The sequence below is a fragment of the Thermobia domestica genome, chromosome 6, assembly GCF_964235325.1.
Source record: "Thermobia domestica chromosome 6, izTheDome1.hap1.1, whole genome shotgun sequence".
NCBI classification, from domain to species: Eukaryota; Metazoa; Arthropoda; class Insecta; order Zygentoma; family Lepismatidae; genus Thermobia; species Thermobia domestica.
Window position 1 is genome coordinate 134,418,157 of NC_137459.1, and position 22,777 is coordinate 134,440,933.

A 22,777-nucleotide genomic window follows, 5' to 3' on the forward strand; every position below is an offset into this window, starting at 1 on the left:
GCCACCGTGCCTGCGAGTCGATCTGGGCGTTGTAAGAAGTTATTTAATAATGATTGTGTGAGGTTTTACTTAGCTTCAGTAAAATCGAATTTATGTCAATAAGTATGATGAAAAGAGCTCCTCCGTGGCTAACCGGTTAGCGGACGCGCCCTTGGCGTGAGGGACTCGGGTTCGATTCCTGGCGGGAGCTCATGTGGTTTGGATTCCACGTTAATCTGTAGGTCCGTATCTCATATAGACTCATTGATGAACGAGACGTTAAACTCAAAATCAACTCAACTCAACTCAAATATGATGAATCTAAAAAAGTTTTTGTATTTTTCAAATATTTTACGTGAACCATATTCCTTTCGTATGAAGAACAAGCACTTCTGCTAATATTTACATAAAAACAAAGCGATTTTCAGTAGAAAATTAATTCTCAACCACGCTATATAGGTAAATACCAAAGTTGTGATATCTTTTAGAGTTGTCACATCTCAGTAAATAGTATACCACTATAAGACTTTTCAGTTCAAATAACAATTAAATAAACCTGAAATCCAATTTCGTGGTGCTACTGAGGCAGGCATAGTATGCTTCCTTCATAATCAGGAGATCCCAGGTGCAAATACAGTAACGGGGCATCTTGAGGTGCTCCTAGATTTTTTAGTTAAGTACCAACAATCGAATACTGGGATGGTCTTTAAATATTTGAGCCTAGCGGACTGCTTTTTAAACTTCTTTTTCTTCTGTTGTACTGTATCAGGTACAAAGTGTTTGGCTTAACATCCTTTTTTCATCAGTGAGGCTAATATATTATATGACTATAGCTTAACACGGAATCCCAATTAGATATTCGATTTAAGGATCGAAGCCGGGTCTTGTGTACCAGCAGCAAGAATACTAAGAACTTTCCGGTATATAGAGATATTAACAATTATATCTGAGACGTCGTTAATAAATGAATAAATAATCTCAGTTCTGATTAATATTCCTGTTGAGCGGAAACGATGTATTTCTGGAAAGTTATCCTGAAGTAGAAACAAGATAATTAATTTTACTTAATTCAGGTGAAAAAAAAAATATTATAATAGAATATATATTGTTTTGTAACTAATTTTATCTTTACAAATAGTGCTCCTGATATTGTGTACAGTCTCTGTCTACGAAGAAAATGATGAAATGTTGTGTAACAAATTTTCCTTGATTTTGCAGGCCTGATTTACAAGAGGAGAAAAACAACTTGATAATCCAAGGTGCCATAAATAGGCAAGCTCTGTCAGAAACAGAAAATCAAATTCTACAAACTCTGGCTTCAGCAGAAGGAAACATTTTGGAAAACGAAACAGCCATCCAAATATTAGATTCGTCAAAGGTATGACACTGTTATTTTAATCGCTTATATTTACTGTTACCTTCCGTCCGAATTTTTGGAAAAATATTTAAAATATTGAAGTATAAAATGTTACAACTTGACTTTCTAATACTTGTAGAATGTTACGATTTAAAGTGGTTTCTGATTTCAACATGTTTCTCATTGATAAGCGATACGCTTGAACTAAATTATGACATCAGAGACTTCGGTGACGAACTGATTGATGGTAAGGAACACCTGGAGAATACTGACCATTATAGATCATAATGATTCGTAAATGCTGTTGAGCTCATATAAATTTTGCTTTATCTCAATAGGAAACACTGTCTTTCTTTGGACATCTGTGAAACGAAATATGGATTTGCTATCAATGTTCCTAAGTCTCAGAATCAACATCTATCGTGAAATGTGTTAGGAAAATTGCCATAAAGAGTTAAAATATATGTTGAATAATATATTTCTTTCATATATATATATATATATATATTTCTTTTCTTATTATTATGTTCCCTTATTAATGTATTTACAATTAACGTTACGATTATTATATGCGTAATATTTGTACAAATAATCAATAAGACCGGAAATCAGATTGAAACTTCGTTATTGTACTACTTACTCTTTTTTATTATCATTTATGATAGATTTGTACATTTCCATAGAATATGTTTGGCGAACTCCTGCCCTCGGACATCGTAGTCGCTTTCAAGGTTATAGCAACGTCAGTGGCATATTTAGAATTTAGTTTCGGGAGGGGCTATGCACAATACATGAATAAGCACTTATATTTTTCCTTTTGAGCGCCGACAAATTTTAATTAAGTTGTGCATATAACAAATTTATTTCGGGGGGCGGGGATTCAGCTCGATAGCGCTCCCCCTAAATACGCCACTGATCAATGTCCTTATTTCGTGCTCGTGGGTTTTCTCGGGGTTCTCCCGTTTCCTCCCACTTTCTTCATTCCGCCATTTCATTCATTTCTCATCTTCACCGTCTCCTTTAGCCTAACCGGCATAACCGTGGGACGTACAACTTAAAGATTTCATTTTCATTTTCAATGTCCTTATCTAGAAGAAAGTAAAATAGAGATAGCCACATTTTTTATTTAGGGTTTAGGATTTAGAATTCTGGGCTTTCGGCAACGATGGTCATGTTAGCCTGTCACGTATGAGGGATGACGTCCCTTGGCGAGTACACTATCCAGGGAAAGGGAAGGAAGGAAGCGGCCTTGGACCTATATGTTAAGTATCACCCCGGCATTTGCCTGATGTGAATGAGGAAAACCCAGAAGAATCTCAGTCAGGATGGCTGACCTGAAAAAGCTTTTTACACATTTTCGACCGAGTGCCCCCTACGGGAATCGAACCCAGGACTGGTCGCACCGAAGGTGAGAGCGTTAGCGACTACGCTACACGGGGCCACACAGCCACATTTTTGAGATTATATCAACGTGCCCAGAAAAGTAAACTCATCAGATTGTCCAATAACTCGATTTTTTATATTTATATTATACCTTTTTTTTTTTTTTTTTTTTTTTAATTGAGCTTCCTGTTCTAACGTTGTTCTCTGTAATCTAAAGAAGATGATGAACATATGAGTGAAGATAACGTATAAAATAGTGGGGAAATATTCATGCCCAAGACGAGAACGAACTCCTCTGATTGGATTTCAATATCTCTTTTCCGAACCGAGGTTGTATGAAAGGGGATATATATTTTTAAGTCAAATCCGAACCATAATCTATTCCATTTGCGACAGCCAGCATAAGGTCTTCAGTATTGCAATATGTCAAGATCATATTAAGTCTATTTGTCTATCTTTACTAGTGTTATTCTTCGTGACAAAACTGACATTTTTCTTAGCTTTTTCATGTAAATTTATGTTTAGTTCTTTACCATAACTTTGTATCCTTCGTCATCTGTATTTTCCAAATAGTGTATTATTTCGCGATTTGAAGTAGAGTTTAATTCTATCAAACCTCTTGTTATTGTACCAAACTTAAATACATAAATTTATGTTGCTTAAATACTACAATTATATAGTCGTAAATCTACCATCTCGCTAAAACCAATGTCTGAGCTCGATGTTTGCACACTTTCCAGCCAGTACGTGGCTGATGCAATGCAGCACTTTTGCTAGGATAGTGAAATTAAATATATGCAAATACACACTTAGTTAGCTGGGAGCCAACTACTTAGAGAACCAAAAAGTAAGCAATCTCTTGACACATACAGAGAATATGGTCAAAAGTACGAAATTCTCTGCATGAATCCTTTTTGTTCTATAAATTTTAAAGTAAAAGTCTGATTTAACATCAACATTTTATGACACAGACGCTTACAATATTGATCTGCCGAACATTAACGTAATTTTCACAACGCTGCTTGCTACGTTCCAGGACTGGAAAGAAACTTTTTTTTTTTTCGTAGAATAGTGTACAAACAACACTTTCCTGAATTCATATACTACAGTTATTCCAGTCACTGACTGGTTATTTGGCATGCTTCAAAATAAATCCGTGAATCTAGAATCCCTACGGTGTCATTCACTATGTGATATAAGAGAACTTAGTTTCATTTGGGGGTATAATGAGGATGTCCTGTCAAGATCGTTTGCTCCCCGTTGCAAGATAAAAAGTTAATTTATTAATACCCACATTTTATACCATACTCTAAGTTTATTGATTACAGATAGCACAGAATCAAAATGCCAATGTTGTCTTTATTTGGAATATCAAACGTTCGATTTCTTAAAATTATTTTAATAGATTAAAGTTAAAATTTTGAAAGATGGTGGTAACGCCGCACCGCTGTACACCACCAGAACAAAAGTATACTGTCTGCATAAACTCAAAGCATACAATCGTACAAGGGACCTCAAAAGCAAAATCTCTGTCTTGTTAGCATAGGTCGAGAAACGGCTCTTCTTTCATTGTTATAGACTGAAATAAAATGCAAAGGGTAAGACAACAGTATGGAAGCCTCTTTTAATTCTGAAACGGCTGCAAGAATTGTGATAATAGGCGGGGGTTCTATCTCGTAACAGGTATGGCCATATTCAATCTGGATCGAGAGTTCTAAACGGAAAAGAGATCGTGTGACATATCGGTTAAGGGTAACATTTATTTTTAATAAACGTAGTGGTGAACTTAGTTTTGAGATGCGTTTATTCGTTAATGAGATCATTCTTTTGATTGAAAGAAGTGTTATTGGACTGTAAATGGCACGTTATTTTCATATTGGGGCTCACTCAGAACGACGTTAACCCTCCAAGAATGAGCTAAGATAGTTCGTGTCACAACAAGACATGGCAATCAAACACCAGCTAGCAGAATTACAAGTACAACGTAACAAAAGATGAGAGTGTTAAAAGAAATGCACTTATTGTCAGTATGGGAATTAAGAGATTTTTGTAAGAGTGACGAAATGTACCTCAGAATTAACGATAGTTTTTATGTATTGCAGATAAAACATGCCGCCTGTTATTACACTGCACACAACACAGCTTTGCTTGTATTTGTTGCCCGTTGCATATTTTCTTCATTTTTTAAAAATTTTTAGTATTTATTTATTTTTTCACGAATTGAGCATATTCTTTTGTATGAATTATATTAACTCTAGAAGTCTTTAAGTACATTAAATTAGTAGAAAGTAATAAATTTATTTAGAGAACAGTAGAGGTATACTAGCAGGATGGTTTGTATGTATGTGTTGAATTTATCATCTACACAGATAGTACTCCAATCAGTATTCTCCAGTGTGTTTCTAAGCGTTTCGGTGTTAGTGTTAGAATATATAGGTTTTACTATGCGCAATTTATACATACACTGGTGTGCAAAATTTAAGGACAAAAGTTAGTTTCTCATGCTGTGCCACTCCCAGAGGTATAAATCGGTAAAACTTAAACCATACATAGAAAGTAGTGCTACAATATAATGTACAAGAAGAAAAATGTCATTAAAAGAATAAAAATGGTACTCTCATACAGAAACACACTAAAATCATTGCAACTCATGATTGCCCCCTGACATTACAGAAGGAGTGAAGTAATCCTTAGAAGGGTGTGATCACCACAGGCAGTGATGTATGCTCTGTAACTTGCTCTCATGCTGCTCACAAAGTTGGTAATTAGTTGTTTGATATGGAGTTTCAATCCTCCACCAGCGCTGTTAACAGCTGCTGGATGGTCCTTGGCGCATCTCGATCTGACGTCTACCAATCTCATCCAACTCGTACTTGATGGAATTCAATCGGGGGAACGAGCAGACTAGTTAATTCGCTGAATATCCTGCTGTTCCAAGATCTCTGGCATCTGCACTGTTCGAGGCCGTCGTGCACTATCATCCATAAGATGAGGTTAAAAATGATTACACCCTTCAAGAGATTCCCGACGGGAGCTCATATGGTTCATATTCCACGTTAATCAGTAGGTCCCGTCTCATATAGCCTCGCTGCTGAAAGGGGCGTTAAACTCTAAATCGACTCAACTCAACCTTTCAAGAAATGCACTACGGAAGGGGTGCAAAGTCGCAATAACGTTGACTGATAAGTATACCGCGTTCGAAAATGGGTATTCCCATGCAACATTATGTCTCTAAACACAAGAACGCCTGGATTACTGAAACGATCTTGTTCGGCAATGTTCCTGGGTTCATTGCTTGTTTCCACCTCTGTCCAGATAAGTCTGCGTCAAAAATCACTACTCACACTGAATCTGCTCTTATCTGAGAAGAGAACGCGACCACACTCCTCCTCGGCTCAGTTCTGGTGTTCTTGACACCACCATAAACGATGCCGCCGGTGTCAAATGTCAACGGAATATAACGTAATGGCTGTCGGGTAGACCACTTCCATGCAGTCGATATACCATTGTAAAACATGAGATTGGGTGCCTTGTAGTCCTGTTAAATGTGTTTGCAATTTCATCCGCTGTTTGACGTCAGTTCCTTCTTGCCTGTTGCATAAAATAGTGGTCGTTCGCTCATATAATTAATCGTGGTCGACCATCACCTCTCCTTCACACACCCATGCATGTGAGACGATAGTATGAGAAATACCAAACTCCTGGGTGATACTCGCCACACTTTGTTTTTCTTCCAGTTTCCCGATACTTCTTCCCCATATTAAGTCATTCAGATACCTTCGGGACATATTGTTGACAGTAGCACCACCACTTTACACCTCAACATTTCCCTGATTGACACACATTGTCTCGTTCCTTTCATTCAACTGCTTCATGTTGGGAGGGTGGCAGAATCCATTCGGCGCTACGGTCACGCTGACGTCACGTTATGCAAGGATTTGATTCGTGTGTACATGTAGGAGACATCTGGTACCATGCTACCGGGCTTTCTTTCATATCCACCCACTACGCAATACTTTATGTTATCTTCATCTATCTCGTCCTTAAATTTTGCACTCCAATCTAGCTAGCTACGCTATGTAATCAAAAGTATCCGGACACCTGGCGGAAAATGACTTAAAAGTTCGTGGCGCCCTCTATCGGTACTGCTGGAATTCAGTATGGTGTTGGTCTACCCTTAGCGCTGATGACAGCTTCCACTCTCGCAGGCATACTTTCAATCAGGTGCTGGAAGGTTTCCTGGGGCATGGCAGCCCATTCTTCACAGAGTGCTGAATTGAGAAGAGGTATCGATGTAGGTCGGTGAGGCCTGGCACGAAGTCGGCGTTCCAAAACATCCCAGAGGTTTTCTATAGGATTCAATTCAGGACTCTGTGCAGGCCAGTCCATTACAGGGATGTTATGGTCGTGTAACCACTCCGCCACTGGCCGATCAACATGGTGCTCGATCGTGTTGAAAGATGCAATCGCCATCCCCGAAGTGCTCTTCAACAGTGGGAAGCAAGAAGGTGCTTAAAACATCAATGTAGGCGTGCGCTGTGCGAGTGCCATGCAAAACAAGGGGTGCAAGCCCCCTCCAAGAAAAACACGACCACACCATAACACCACCTACTCCGAATTTTACTGTTGGAACTACACACGCTGACAAATGACGTTCACCGGGCATTCGCCATACCCACACCCTGCCATCGGATCGCCACATTGTGTACCGTGATTGATCACAACGTTTTTCCACTGTTCCATCGTCCAATGTTTACGCTCCTTACACCAAGCGCTGCGTCGTTTGGCATTTACCTGCGTGATGTGTGGCTTATGAGCAGCCGCTCGACCATGAAATCCAAGTTTTCTCACCTGACGTCTAACTGTCATAGTACTTGGAGTGGATCCTGATGCAGTTTGGAAATCCTGTGTGATGGTCTGGATAGATGTCTGCCTATTACACTTTACGACCCTCTTCAATTGTCGGCGTCTCTGTCAGTCAACAGACAAGGTCGGCCTGTACGCTTTTGTGCTGTACGTTTCCACTTCACTATCACATCAGACACAGTGGACGTAGGGATGTTAGGAGTGTGGAAATATCGCGTACAGACTTCTGACACAAGTGGCACCCAATCACCTGACCACGCTCGAAGTCCGTGAGTTGCTGAGGTCGCTGATAATGAGTATCTGGCAGTAGGTGGCAGCACAATGCACCTAATATGAAAAACGTATGTTTTTGGTGGTGTCCGGATACTTTTGATCGCATATATATATATATATATATATATATATATATATATATATATATATATATATATATATATATATGTGTGTGTGTGTGTGTGTGTGTGTCTTTTAAATATTACACCGATAACGTTCCAATACATTATTTATGCATCGTGATCTGAAAATGGAACGCAATACTTGTATATGGATACGGAATATAATTATGTTAGTTATGGTTGGATATATACACTAACTGCTCCTTAATGCATGCTGGCTTTAGGGAAAATGGAAATTCTTTATCCATTTGAATTTTTTTCATAATTTTTCACTAAATAAACTATTACCCTTACGAAATCACACTGAATACTTTCATTATTTTTCCTCACAATCAATTGTAGAATATTTTTTGTAGTATTTTAAATAAGTTTTTCATATAATTTCAGGCATTGGCGAATGACATCCTTAAGAAGCAATTGATTGCTCAAGAGACAGAGCAGATGATAGAAATGTCTCGACAGGGCTACAGACCAGTTGCTAGCTTCTGTTCTAATTTGTTTTATTGCATAACTGAACTCCCAAATGTGGATCCTATGTACCAATATTCACTACCTTGGTTCATTAACATCTATATATTATCCATTACTAGAAGGTAAATCTTGATTATGTTTATAAATATGAAACGTCTTTGCAAATGAAATGACGAAGTATGTTTTGTTATAATATTAGAAACAAGATTAACATAATTCTTTACTTTACTATATGAGAATAACTTAAAGAAATTCGAAAGTTACTAGATGAAATATATATATATATATATATATATATATATATATATATATATATATATATATCCATACTGAACGATTATACTTCCGTGTTGCATTAAATACACTTGTATCCTGAATTTAAGGGAACATGGGAAAATGATACACGCCTGAAATTGGGGCATCGATGCCGAACTACGGAATCGGATGTGTAAGACAAATACCCAGGGATCACACTGAAGGTCAAATGATACTGAAACACAGCGAATGTAAGTCACCTTCCTTGTATGAGTTAGTTCTGTTGATTGCACATTGGTCCCACTTGACATCGCCAGAAACATTCAGTATGGGGCGTGATCATCGATGCATAGGTTGCACAGTGTATTCCCATCGCAGTCCTTTTGGTAATGTATCCTACTCTTGCAGAAGCACCCGTCGGAGTTCATGCAGAGTCCGGAGTGATGGATTTGGAGTTGCAATTTCGACGTCCAATATCGTCCCAGACGTTCAATGGGATTAAGATCCAGGGAACTTGGTGGTCACTCCAAACATGTGGGGGGCGCGGTGGCTCAGTGGTAGAGCGTTCACCTCCGGTGCTTGGGGTCCCTGGTTTGAACCCAGCTCGCGCCGTGTAGACTTTGTGGTGGACAAACACCGTACTCATGGGTTTTCTCGGGGTTCTCCTGTTTCCTCCCACTTTCTTCATTCCACCATTTCATTTATTTCTCATTATCACAGTCTCCTTTAGCCTAACCGGCATAACCTTGGGACGTAAAACTTAAAGATTTCATTTCATTTTCCAAACATGTGATATCCTCGTGTTCCGGGTACTGCGCCACCACGCACGTCCTGCATGGACAGACATTATTGGCCATTAGACGAAACCTAGAGCCATATGCACCATGGAAGAGCATTACATATTGTTACAAGATAACGTCCTAAGAGTTCACTCCTATGAGAGCATCCTACTGGAACACATGCAACAGTCTCCGTGCCCCTAACATGATGCCACCCCAGACCATAAATCTGACAGAGTCGTTATTTATCCCTGGTTTCCGTCAGTTGTACAGATGTTGAATCACTCTCCAGACTGACCCGGGAGTAATCAGTGAAGAATATTCTAACTCACTCTTCTAAGGTCCACGGAAGACTGTACTTGACGCCGTCTTAAGTCCGATGGCATCGTGGTGTGAGTGGAACGCCTCTAGTGGGTATTCTTGCATGAAGGGACACCTTTTGTAGCCGTCAATACACAGTTTGTTGGAAGACATGGGTATCGGAGACTATGCAAGTTATCGAGGTAATATAGATGCAGTGCTGGTTGCACGACGTTAAGCATTAACACTAAACAGAGGTCCTCGCACCGGGTTATGGTGCGTAGATGACCTTCTCCACATTTCCTTCGAATGTCTTTGCCCTCCTGAAATCTTGTCCACAGTTGTGAAGTTACACTACGAACCATCGTTGACTTTAGTACGTTTCTAGCCGTCCAATCATACGGCCACACGTAGTGGCATTCAGATGCCTTCTTGGTGTTATCCTATATGTTTCCTATATATTTGGTATGTACGTAGCCAACGAAACACGCCATATGTAACACTTAACTACAAGGTGGCCTTGCATGCATCAGCAGCGAATGATTAATCACGCTCGTAGAGGGCATCTATATCGCTTACGTGCTTACAATTTACGTCATTTGCGTATGGAATAACATGGCATTTTCTGGCATTAATAAAATCACATTTTGTGCCTGGTGTATCGGGGTTTTAAGAAATTAAAAAGAAAGAAAGAAAGAAAGAAAGAAATCTTCTTGATATGAGTGTAGTTGTGAGCGATACATAAAATGAATTAGAAGCTGAAAAGAAAGAATATTAAAGAGGACATCATGAACAAACATGCATAGAAATTATTTTATAATGCGTTAAGTGAGAGGAATAGAAATTTAAATGAAGCCAACGAAATAAATCTGAATGAAATTTGTGCTGTTACAGACAAAAGTAAATAGCGTATTTTATATGTAATTTGCATATAACATAAGTTTTTCTTTAATCTATAACTGCATAAATTGTTCGATTAACAAAGGGGCCCAATTATTTCAAATATTTATTATGTATCAGGTAATTCAAATGTAGATTATCCGCCTAATAATCTAAGCACCTGCCAATTTATAAGTAAGTTTTGGTCTAATCTTTCATCTTTATTCTATGTATTCTGGTAACTTACAAAACCAATTACTTTCTTGAACGACGTATTTTATGTAATGCTATCAGAAGTGCCTGCTTCTAGCCTAGAAAGAATAAGGTTTACAGAAAATAATATAAAAATATAGGTTAAATTTTCCTAGTTTCAAGATAGTTGACGCAAATTCGATTTTACTGGAGCTACGAAAATCCTCACATAGTTTGTCCTAAATAAATTTTACAATGCCAAGACCATGCAATTCCAGAGCGGTGAACTCAACCCAATTCATGCAGATTGTTCGATAAAAATCTTTAGTTGGTCACAATCAGCTTTTCTTTTTCGCCCATAAAACTTGCTTTATACTTAAGATATAGTTAAGTTACTTGTACTTTTACAACTTTATTTTTTATACAACTATTTCACTTATTTATTGAATGGACCTTGCGTATAACAAAGCATTATATAGGAGTCATTGTGTATTCTGGCCTGGAAAGGTAAGAAACATAACATTTGAAGCCAACATTTGAAAACATTCAGGGCCGAATCACATACAAGACGAGCCGAGCTGAGCATGTCCTTGGGTGAGTTGAGTTTTCAATTATAGCGATTTTTATTCATTTGACAATGGGCCACTTGCCCACCAAATATGGTTTATATCCGGCCAGTAGTTACCAAGAAATAAAGTAATTTTAACCACTATGAGCCGAGCCTGTCTTTGACCGACCACCAAATATTTCGATCTCTACTCCTTTTATGCAGTTACGAAGAAGAGACCTTATCAAAGTATAAAACAGCTCTCCCAAGGGAGAGAAAAGTTGTAAAATTTCATTGTTGCCCAACAACCTATGGTTGAGGTGAGAAAGAAAGAAGATTCCTTTTATAATGAGTTACTTGCCCACCAAATTTGGTTCAGATCCGGCCAGTAGTTACCAAGAAATGACATACAACACATTCATCCATTCATTCATACACACACACACACATACAACTTGGAGTTTGAAACTATAAACTTACGTATGCGTGCGCCGGGAGCTTCACAAATGGAACATCGAGTTCACAAATGGTGCATACTTCATGCAAACAGAATGCACTTTCAATATCACTGCACTAAGGGAAGGGGGAACTAACCGCCCTGGGTACGCCACTTCTCTGATGGTTACTCTAAAAGGAGGTATTTTTTCAAGCTTTGAAAACTTTTTTTCGTATTTAATCGTTCGTATGAGTAATCACCTCCTGACATTTGGTAGTGATTTTTGTGTGTGTAAAGAATTGTGATATGCTGTAAAGAATTATCTAAGTAGTTGATTATTTCAGTAGTTGATATCTCTACTGAAGTTAATGCCATGCATACTTTTTTCATGTGTTCCAGCTACCGGTCCAAGCATCTAGACAGGCGTATCGTGTGCTTGAATACTACTTTCACCTATGACTTATATCGAAATGTATGCTTGTCACTGTTCGAGAAACACAAGATGCTATTCTCTGTACTCCTTTGCTTCACTGTAATGCTGTAAGTATAGGTTGATGTTAATAGTCATTTGTCATTTTTGTTGCTTTTGTGTGATGAGAAATTTTCAGTCGTGTTGTGTTGTTATGAAAAGGATAAATGTGAACAAGGGATAAAGGTAAATATATATTAATGGAACTGGGAATATTACAGTACTATAACGTTTGTTGTGAGGTATGTTACTTCTTTGTAGAAGAAGACCAAATATAAAATCCCTAAGCTATTTTTACATCAGAACAAATCAAACATTGTTAAATGACTTCATTTTGATATTTTTCAACACACTTAACCATTAATTTAATAGAACGAACATGCGATTAACTACGCATTATGAATGAATGAAGAAATACTATGGCGAAGGAAGCATTTAGCATAAAGCGTATTTTGTAGGTTTTTTTTTTTTTTTTTTTTTTTTAAATAAAGGGTTAAGGAAAATATTTTCCAAACGATTTGTGAGGAGTATTAAGTTGCATGGAATGGGAAAGCGACTGGAACCATTAGAAATGTGAGTATTGAAAAGTGGCTAGATGGAAAGCAAAATTAACAGGGAAATATTAGCAAACCTGGAGAATAAAAAGTAATACCGGAAAGAAATTGATTAGAAAATTATTTTATAAGAAATCATATTCTACGGATGTGACAACAGGTATGGTAATGATGTATATATATAGTCAGGATGTTAGAGAAAAAAGATTGAAATTTATTAATTAGATGAGTGAATACGTTCCTTGCTTGAAAGTAAAAGATTAGTGGAAGCTTCTAATCTTTAATGATAATTGAATTCTGTTTTTTAAAATAAAGAGTTCAACAATTTTCTTTTGTTGTGCAGTTGTTAATTTTGCCGTCTTGAATTTCCCGGACGTCTAATTCATACAATCTGAATCATAGCAAGAAGATATATATATATTTTTTTTAATTTCATACTTTGTATGAGATAGTAAATATTAAATAATTAGTATCGGCAGTATTCACTGTTTCAATCCCTTTTAGAATTCTGATGCACCCAGCACTTTTGGCAAATGATTCTCTGATCCAGTGGTAATTCGTAGTGACCGGCGAATCTATCTTCGAACATAATTAATATTTCATACAGTACGATGAAGGAATTCTTGGCCAACAACGTTTCAATTCCGATAATGAAGTCACATTTGGTTGCGCGCAGATGTCTATACTCCCAAAAGACGGACTTCTGTGAATAGTGTATTTTGAAGCTTTAGAGAAAAATGTGTGAAGAGATTTGCCAGATACGTTGGAAAGCAGATTTAATATGAACCTTTACTTTCTATATAGTCTTGATATGTTACCTATTACACTTTCTTCTACATCAATCGTTGTGCATCAGTTACCGATATTTCTTCGTATATATATATGTTCTTCACGCGAGCATAGGTAATCTGAGCAAATATAGGAAGGTTTTAAACATACTGACCCTGGATAATTTTCTTCCAGAAATTCCATTTAATCTTTCCTTGTTAATGTTTCAGGAGTAAAATGGTGGCCTTTGCTGTTATAATGTACGGGACAAAAATAAACGATCAAAAATGCCATAATCTTGAATATTTTTAATACATCAATAAAAACGTGAATATTTACTGTAGGGTTGGAGAATACCCATAACGAGTACAGTAGTTGATAGATTAATATTATTGACTAACATTATTTTGTAATTAAATAAAATCCATCACAAGTTAGTAAACTCTGTTGAATTTAACATCTTACAGACTAACTTAAGTATGTAATTGTTCACAGGTTCGAGGAGAAAATTACTAAGGAAGAAGTTATGTTCTTTATGACTGGTGGAGTAGGCTTGGAAAATTTCCGTAAAAATCCTGCTTCAGAATGGTTAGCTGACAAAGCATGGGATGAGATTTGCAGACTGAGTGATCTTGCTCCGTTTAAAGGTACTCTTTGTATAAATTGTTAAATGCGTTAGCGTATTCATGTTGTAATGAGCGTATAATTAAATGTACTGTAAACTTCACACCAACACCATATCTTATTTTCTTAGTCTGAATGATTTATCTATTTTAACCAGCAAGATTTCAGTCTGCTTAAAACCTGACTAAGGACGCATTAGACTACCGTCGTGCAGAATTCAGGATTTTCAAAAACAAATTTCTGGGAAAATATTTGATGCAAGAAAGACGATCAAAGGAGGACATAACACAATAGATAATATTTACATATCTTCTGGGCAATTTTTATATATTTCATCTGTTGGATATACTAACTTTTGTGTTATCCTGTAGTTTATAGTACGTGTTTGAAGATTGAAATTTCTGAACGCATTCATATGTTGTTCTTCCAGGATTTCTCGAGTCCTTTACGTCAAATCTGGAGCAGTGGTATGAATATTTTGATTCAGGATACCCAGAAAGCACTCCAATTCCTGAAGCATGGGAATCAAAATTAACATACTTTCAGAGAGTGATGGTCTTAAAAGCTCTGAGGCCTGATAGGGTAAGTATCGTAATCTTTAATAAAATATAAAACTACAATATGTTGTATGTATGTATTAGGGTGGCAACCAATTATATGGGAAAATTTCGAAATTTATTTTAACAGAGTCTCACCTCCTAAATTTATTCCTTTTGGTTACTTAAGCATGCGTGCAAAATTTCATTAAAGTATTTTAATATTTAGAGGTCGCTCAACGCGTTCAAACTTATAGTTACGTTTACGATACTTAAGCATTACATGCGAAACTAAGCGTATTTTATCCTGGATCAATCGAACTTTTTCTCTTTGAGGTACAGTTTTCACACTTACATTATATGACCTTCAGATATATTCACGACGTATTGTAAAGTTTGATGATGATATGTTTAGAGATCTCGTATATAGGATGTGTGACGAGTATATTATATTGGGAGCTTGTAACGTTATTTGACTTTCTCGTTTTACCTGAGATTTTCTTCTCAAACCTAGCATTTATTACAATTATTTGACATTTGAAAGCAAGATACAATGTGAAATACACTGTACGAATCATGAATGCTTCCTGGGAAAGTAATTCTATTAAATCCCTGGTCGCTGTTCTTTCCAGCGTAAGTTTTCTTCGTAAATATTTCTGTTCTTTCCAAGAAGAACTCGCTGAGGAACGCTATCTCTTAGATGAGATTATTTACTAGAAATAAATTTTTAGAGAGAATCGACGGACAATGTGTACGAAGCAGATAGAAACCTGTTACCCAGCAAATATTACTAACAGTCCATGTATTATAAATGCAAAAATCATGTTTCTGAGTTTTTGAATTATGTTTGCAATTGGCATCATTTACTTTTGCAATAAAAATCAAGTGAAATAAATGCTTAAATGTGCTAGGCATTGCTTACATAAAACTATGTCAGAACCACTTATGCATTTAATGTTCCTTGACACAGATCATCTAATACGGGATCACGAAATGGAGCTTGTATCCTGCTGGAACAGAAAATGCACAAGGATCAGATCAGAGTCCCTTGCAGGTATCACATAATGGAACTAATTGTGGTGAGAGTGTTCGACATGGTTTTCAATGCTTCAATGGGTCCACACATAAAACTCTTTCAACGTTTCTCTGAGGCATGGAACTCAATTGACAAGCTGAAGTTTGACACCGGAAACCAGGACAAAGTTTCGCAGAGATTTCAGCGCTAGTAAAGTATGAACTGATATCTTTCTTTAAGGAGCAACTGAAGTACTATCAATCCAGAGGTGATTACAGTGAACTTTTTCAACTTGCTCTCATATTTTTGAGGGAAGTTCTTCACGTATCACATTCTACGTTCCTGGAACCTACCGTCGTATATGATGGATGGCGAAATTGATTTATTGCCTGGAAATAAATCTTTTCCGGTCACAGTTTTACCTTACACTTCGTGAGCAGAACGGGTTTCGGGACTTCAACATATTTGTCGTCTTAGTATATTTGAAGGCATGGTATTCCTTTCCTCTTCCACTTTCAGCTCCAAGGAATGACCTGAATCTCTTAAGGCGCATTCATTTCTACAAGAATGTTAATGCAAAAATTGCAGAAGCAGCAATGCACAGTTTCTTATGAGATCTGTGGTATTTGAGCGAACCACTTATTGGTCTCAGTTTCTTTGATCCTGAGGTCCCGCAGCAGTGAAGAAAGACATGGTTACAGCGTTATTTGGGGATGGAAGTGAAAGAGAAGAAGTCGTACATTAAAGATATGAGAAGACAACAAAGGACAAAGCCTTTAGTGACTTTGTTTCCAGGAACACCAGAAAGCTGTTTCAATCACTGGAGGTCTCCACGGATTTTCTTTTTTTATTATTATTATTATTATTAGAAAACCCTGAAACATGGGAAATGAAGGATACTTCCCTTCAAGTTCGAGAGCATGTGAAAGCTCTGCATGCTGTAAATGATCTGGCAGAACGAGGAATTGCATTCATTAAAACTTCAATGGAAAATTGAATAATCAGGAAGATCAGGCCCAATTTCTTCTCAAAGTTGTAGAGCAGCACAGAAAGAAATTTCCTCATCCCAAGTAAATCATTTTCAGTCAAAGCATTTTTTGTTTGTTGGGTTGAATATACTTTCGCAAACTTATATACTGAAAAAATATACATTCATAAAACATAAATATTACTAAAGGATGTTTCCAAACATATTTTTGAATTTCATAGTATTTTATGTGAATTTTCACATTTTAGTAGTTTTAATGAATTTATGAATGCATTGAGCGACCACTAAATATTGTGTAATTGTTTCAAAATTTTTGTATTAACATTTGAGATAAAAAGAAATAAAATTTGACCCTGAGACCATTAAAAATGTAAAGTGAATTTTCGTTGCCATCCTAGTATGTATACTAAAAATCTATTGAACCATTTTCAAAGATATCCTCACCAACGTTTTCATTAGACTCTGAAAATGCCTGTCATTATGCTTAGACCCTGTGATCAATGCAACAAGTTGCGTGAAAAAATCAATTAATGACTCATTTCTATTTCTTTAATATTTAAATTACCTAATGATCTCCGTAAAATTTCATACTTGAAATGAAATGTGAGAAGTGATTGGGCTAAGTCTCTACTTCGAAAAAAATAATCGTTAAAGCCGACTGTGGGGAGAGGGAATTTGACTAAGAGTTTAATTATATTTGTCATAAAATAGGTTGAAACTGATGTTTTCTTGCGCGACAAAGCAACGTATCTGCTGCATGAAAATTTATGTAGAATCTACTTCGGGGAAGGAGAATTCCAAAAAATTCGAGCTCGGATCAACGAATTTCAAGAGCTGGAAGCTATAAGACTAGATATTTTAAAAATATTTTACATTAACCTTACCTCTTATTAGGTGAACAATGGGTACTTCCGTTTGTATGAACTAAAATAAACTTTAACGTACAAAGAGTGGACCGAGACTCGAGTGTATGACTGGACCGAGACTCGAACTCGGGACCTCCGGCATAGGGCCGATGCGTTAACCACTTCGCCACCCAGTTCGCTTCCCAGAACTGCCACTTACTCTCGAAGTCGGTGCTCTCCACTTGGACCACATGGGTTATACCACAGACCTCTGCTGTGGTTGTACAATCCCTGTGTCCATATATCAAGCACCTATAACGGCTGTGAATTTATATAGATATTAATAAAAGATGAAACAACCTATTTTTTATCACATCATATCCACTATAGGTGTGGATATGGTGTGACCACTCTTTCATTAATATCTATAAAATAAACTTCCTTGTATTGCAGTCCAGGAAATACTACGTACGAATAAAAGGTGTATGGTGATATCTTGAATTCCGAAACCATGAAATCAACTTATTATTTTTCATGATAGCCGTATATTATTTTTATATTAAATGCTGATATCTTTATAGATACTAGCTGAACCTGCGCTGTCTACTCAGCGCATCGTTCTATTATGACCATGAATCTCCTTCCCATGTTCATGTCTCCTTATTCACACAAGTAAAGGATAAGATTAGGATTTAGATTTCTGGACTTTCGGCATCTAAGGCCATTTAACCCTTCACGTTTGAGGGATGACGTCCCTCGGCGAGCACACCATCCGGGGAAAGGGAAGGAAGAAAGGATTGGGGGAGAAAGGAAGCGGCCTGGGACCTATAAGTTAGGTACCACCCCGGCATTTGCCTGGTGTGAATGAGGAAATCCCAGGAAAACCTCATTCAGGATGGCTGGCCTGAAAAAGCGTTTTACACTTTCTCGACCGAGTGCCCCCACCGGGAATCGAACCCGGAACCATAAAGGATAGACTCACAAAGGAGGTGAATTGCTACGTATAGATGTTGGAGTGAGTTTATAGTAAATTTGAAGAAGTTACACGATATCAATTGGAAATATTCTTTTTCCAATAAATCCATATCCGTCTGATACTCCTCATTTCGTCTCTTGAAGCCTTTGAAGTTGCCAGCATGCAATAGGTTTTGCCATTCAGATTTTAAGAGATTGGGCTTTTAGAGTACTTTTTAGACTTTCAGTCAAGCAGCTACTGCATCGCCACTATTTATTCTAGGATCATGGTTCATACCTCATTCTCTTCAGAATAGAGCAGGCTTTGAAATGGTATCTCATACCATATACCAGGAAAGGGAAAAATTAAGAGGAAACAGATTTTTTTTTTGTCACACTTTGGGCACCTCTGGAACGGTCCTGTGTGAACGTAGAGATCTAAAAAGAATCTGATAAATAATACTCGGCGGAGTGAATGTGCAAAATTTCAGTTTTCTAGATGCAAAAGTAAGCCTGCCATAAAATAATAAAAATAGGCCTAACCAAAAACATTTTTTTCAGGATCTCAGGTAAAAATTTCCTAAGAGATCCATATTCATCCTAGGATAATGGTTTGCCCATCATTCTCGTCAGAATAGAAATTCCTTTCAAACGGTACCGTTCACATGTCTCCAACATGTATCTCGGGAGGGAAAATCGCAAAGAAACGGATTTTTTGGTTAAAATATCCATTTTTTAAGTTTTTGCCCCTCTGGATCCCCCTGTTTTAACCCAGAGATCTGAAAAAATCTGATAAATACTACTCAGTGGAATGAATGTTTGTGCAAAATTTCAATCTTCTAGGTGCAAAAGTAAGTCCGCCAAAAAATAATGAAAATAAACGTAACAAAAGAAAATATATATTTAAAGTTATGACGTTACCACCTTCTATGTCTAGAAGCAGGAAAGCGTGAAACCATACGTAACGTGTTCTACAATACCTCTAGACTTAAAAAAAAGCCCGGACGACGAAGCTTAAATAGGAGAAAAAAAATTAATATTCCAACTAGATGAAAAAATTGTAGTTTGCTAATTAAACGTTATAACGCAAAACTCCAGAAAACACTCGTATGGTACAAATTGTACCATAAGATCGTAAAAGGATTAAGCAAAGCGCCTGCAATGTCCGTCAACCCGCCATATGTAACTTCTCTACTGGTTGCCTAACACCATAATTTAGGCTGCAACAATGTTAATCTTTTGGGCTCAAATCGGCTCCTAAAATGTCGAATAAAACAATAACGACACGGTTTTTGAAAATTTGAATGAGAACTGGACAATTTACACAAAATTTGGAATCGACCAGCGAGAACGGCACTTTCTAGCACGCGTGGTTTTCGAGATCTCATCGTCGAAAGGATTGGCGACCTAGCATTTTAATATATAGACTAGCTGAATCTGCGCTCTCTAAACAGCGCATCATTCGCATATGAGCATAAATCTCCTTCTCATTCTTCACAATATATGTACATGTCCCTTTAGAGACTCAAGTAAAAGACATCTTCATAAAAAATCGGCAAGGGGTATCATAAAAGAGAGATTTTTTCGATTATTTTTTCCCAATATCTCGCACCGTTTGCAAGATTTGAGCCTGCTTCCGGTTGAAGTTTCTAATTCCTGTATGACCAGTGTTTTCTTTCTTCTTGCATGCAGTATGTAATAAGCAAATACATTACATATACAATTAATTATAATGTCAGTTATATATGGTGTTCATTGGGCAAAACACTCAAAAAATAAAGATTTATCTTATACTCGAGAAATGGTTATCCTTCCTTTTTAATTATTATTTGGCCATGAAACAAACGCCTGAGACATGTACAACCTCAATATACAACAATGTGCTGTTGGAATGTATAACGCATAGGATGTGATGCTTTAGTTTTTTTTTTTTTTAATTTCAACGCTTCCAGTGTACCCTAAAAATGTAATAAAGAAGTAATGGCCATGTTTTTTAAATATTCAATTAGAACTGGACAATCTACGCAAAATTTCCAATCGATCAGTGAAAACGTCATCTTTCTAGAGTCTGTAGTTTCCGAGATCTCATTGTTGAAAGGATGACCACAAACACATAAACCTCCTCAACATATAGTTTAAAAGAACTCGGAAGATGGAAGCACAATTCACATGCATTGATTTTAGAGAAGGCTTATTAAAATACAAAGGCTCATCGTCATTGTTGTCAAATATCTTGAAACATGATACTTTCAGAGACATTTGTGAAGGAAATATTTATAACGAACTGACAGAAACGTCTTTATTTGTGTTCAACGTGCTGGAAAAGTTCGTAGTGCGGTAATCGTTTTCAGGAAACTTACTCCATAAAGGATTGCCATAAGACTATAGAACAGTCATTTCCAACTGAATGTCCCGTGACATCACATTTTGCTGCTTCCCTTCTCATTAAGTCACAGGAAGAGGACAAGTAACCTAGGTACACAAACGAGGACTTAGATAACATAGTCGGTTGTTTTGCAGGCATACAACTCGTGGATCCATAACTACGCGTACAGTGCCAATAATTGCTTATTCCATTGTTCTCACTCATCCCCTCACCTTCTTCTCTCATTGTTCCTTTCTGCTTTTCTCAGACTGTAAACACTCACTCTTGTTGCATACTTCAGTCAGTTGGAAATGACTGCTATTGAGAGATAGGCATTCAAGTAAAAGTGTAAATCTGGGCGCCAACAGGGAATCAAAAGAGGAGCATTTGATACCTAATTGTTGAATCACATAGTAAGAAAATGGCTTTTTCCATGAAAAATTTATTTCTTTACATTTGGCGCGTTCTGCAAATTTCCTTTATGTGAAAATGTTTCCAATGGTTCAAACCCAGTATCAATTTACGTTTATTTCAGAGTGCAAAATCCTCGGGTGCTAAATTCTTCCTCCCTACTTAAAAATTTTGGAATAAAATTCCGTCCTCTCTCATAAGTTGCTGAGGACGAATAAAGTGGCACTATTGTCGGAAGTTTGCAAATTAATTGCAGTAGTTCATAGGTAATTAACATGTATTTCATATCCTATATATAATGCAAAAACATATCCGTTTGTCCGTCACACTAATTCCTACAATATTATGCAAAATCGAAAAGATTTAAAAGTCACCAGTTTCATAAACATCCAGGCGAAATATTGAGATATTCTTAATAGACGAGTCAAAGGCTTTGGCGGAACAACTAATGTAATTAACGAGTGAACTAGTTGTTAGCAGTATCCCTATTCTTACATAGTTTAATAATTATGGATATTCAAATATGATCTTTGTATGTTGAAGCATTCAAGTGCGAAGTTCTATTTTATTATTATTTATCTTTTTTCCACTAGTGTTAACCTCCTCCTACCCATTTCGATTGTTATGATTTCGAATCATAGTTTATTGTCAATATATCTCTAGTTTTGCACTAACTGGTTAAAATTATTTAAAACTGTATTAGAAGTTGGATGTTTGTGCTGTAAAACCTTGAAAGAAAATATAAAAAGCAAATGGCAATATTTAGGATAACATGCGTTACAATTTAGCCCGCACTTTACGTGCACATAGGTGTTTAATTTCTGCAACGATCTGCATAACATTATACATATTTTACCCTGCTTTTGGTCCATAGGTCTCTTATCAACCTAATAAATATTCCTGAAATATTTTTCTCTGTGTAGTATATTTTTAATTAAACAAGTCAGTAAAGATTTGGAAGGAGCGAGACATGCCTTAAACACATTATAAAGAGGTGGCACTAATAGTTGGATTAGTTATCATAGATACAGAATGTGTGGGACGGAATTACAAGACATAGACCAAGCAGAATAAGATCGTCACAGATAGCTCACTGTATAATATTATAATATTAACGGTTTGTAGTGGCTCCGTCCTTGTTGTTGAAGGTGACAAGGTGACGTTAATAGGTGATTACACACACACACACACACACACATATATATATATATATATACGGTACAAAAGTTTCATGTGTCATATCAATGTACAATTTTGTTATTGCTGTGTGAAAACATATATCTAAATATTTTCCATTTTTTTTACCATATACTATTAACGTTACCCAGAAATTTATTTTTTATGAAGTTAACGGTAAATTAATCCAATGTTTTTTTTTAAATTATTAAAATCATTTTATATACATTGTA

The 22,777-nt window shown here is 36.7% G+C and overlaps 1 protein-coding gene across 2 annotated transcripts in view; it reads left to right on the top strand.

The window, feature by feature from the left end:
• Dhc62B (Dynein heavy chain at 62B) overlaps nucleotides 1-22,777 on the top strand; it is a 321,508-nt gene that overhangs the window by 254,918 nt on the left and 43,813 nt on the right. For both annotated transcript variants that reach the window (XM_081762141.1, XM_081762142.1), the window contains 5 exons: nucleotides 1,198-1,357; nucleotides 8,368-8,573; nucleotides 12,239-12,379; nucleotides 14,126-14,277; nucleotides 14,685-14,836. In XM_081762141.1, the coding sequence (XP_081618267.1) occupies nucleotides 1,198-1,357; nucleotides 8,368-8,573; nucleotides 12,239-12,379; nucleotides 14,126-14,277; nucleotides 14,685-14,836 (811 nt within the window). The remainder of the gene's footprint in view (nucleotides 1-1,197; nucleotides 1,358-8,367; nucleotides 8,574-12,238; nucleotides 12,380-14,125; nucleotides 14,278-14,684; nucleotides 14,837-22,777) is intronic.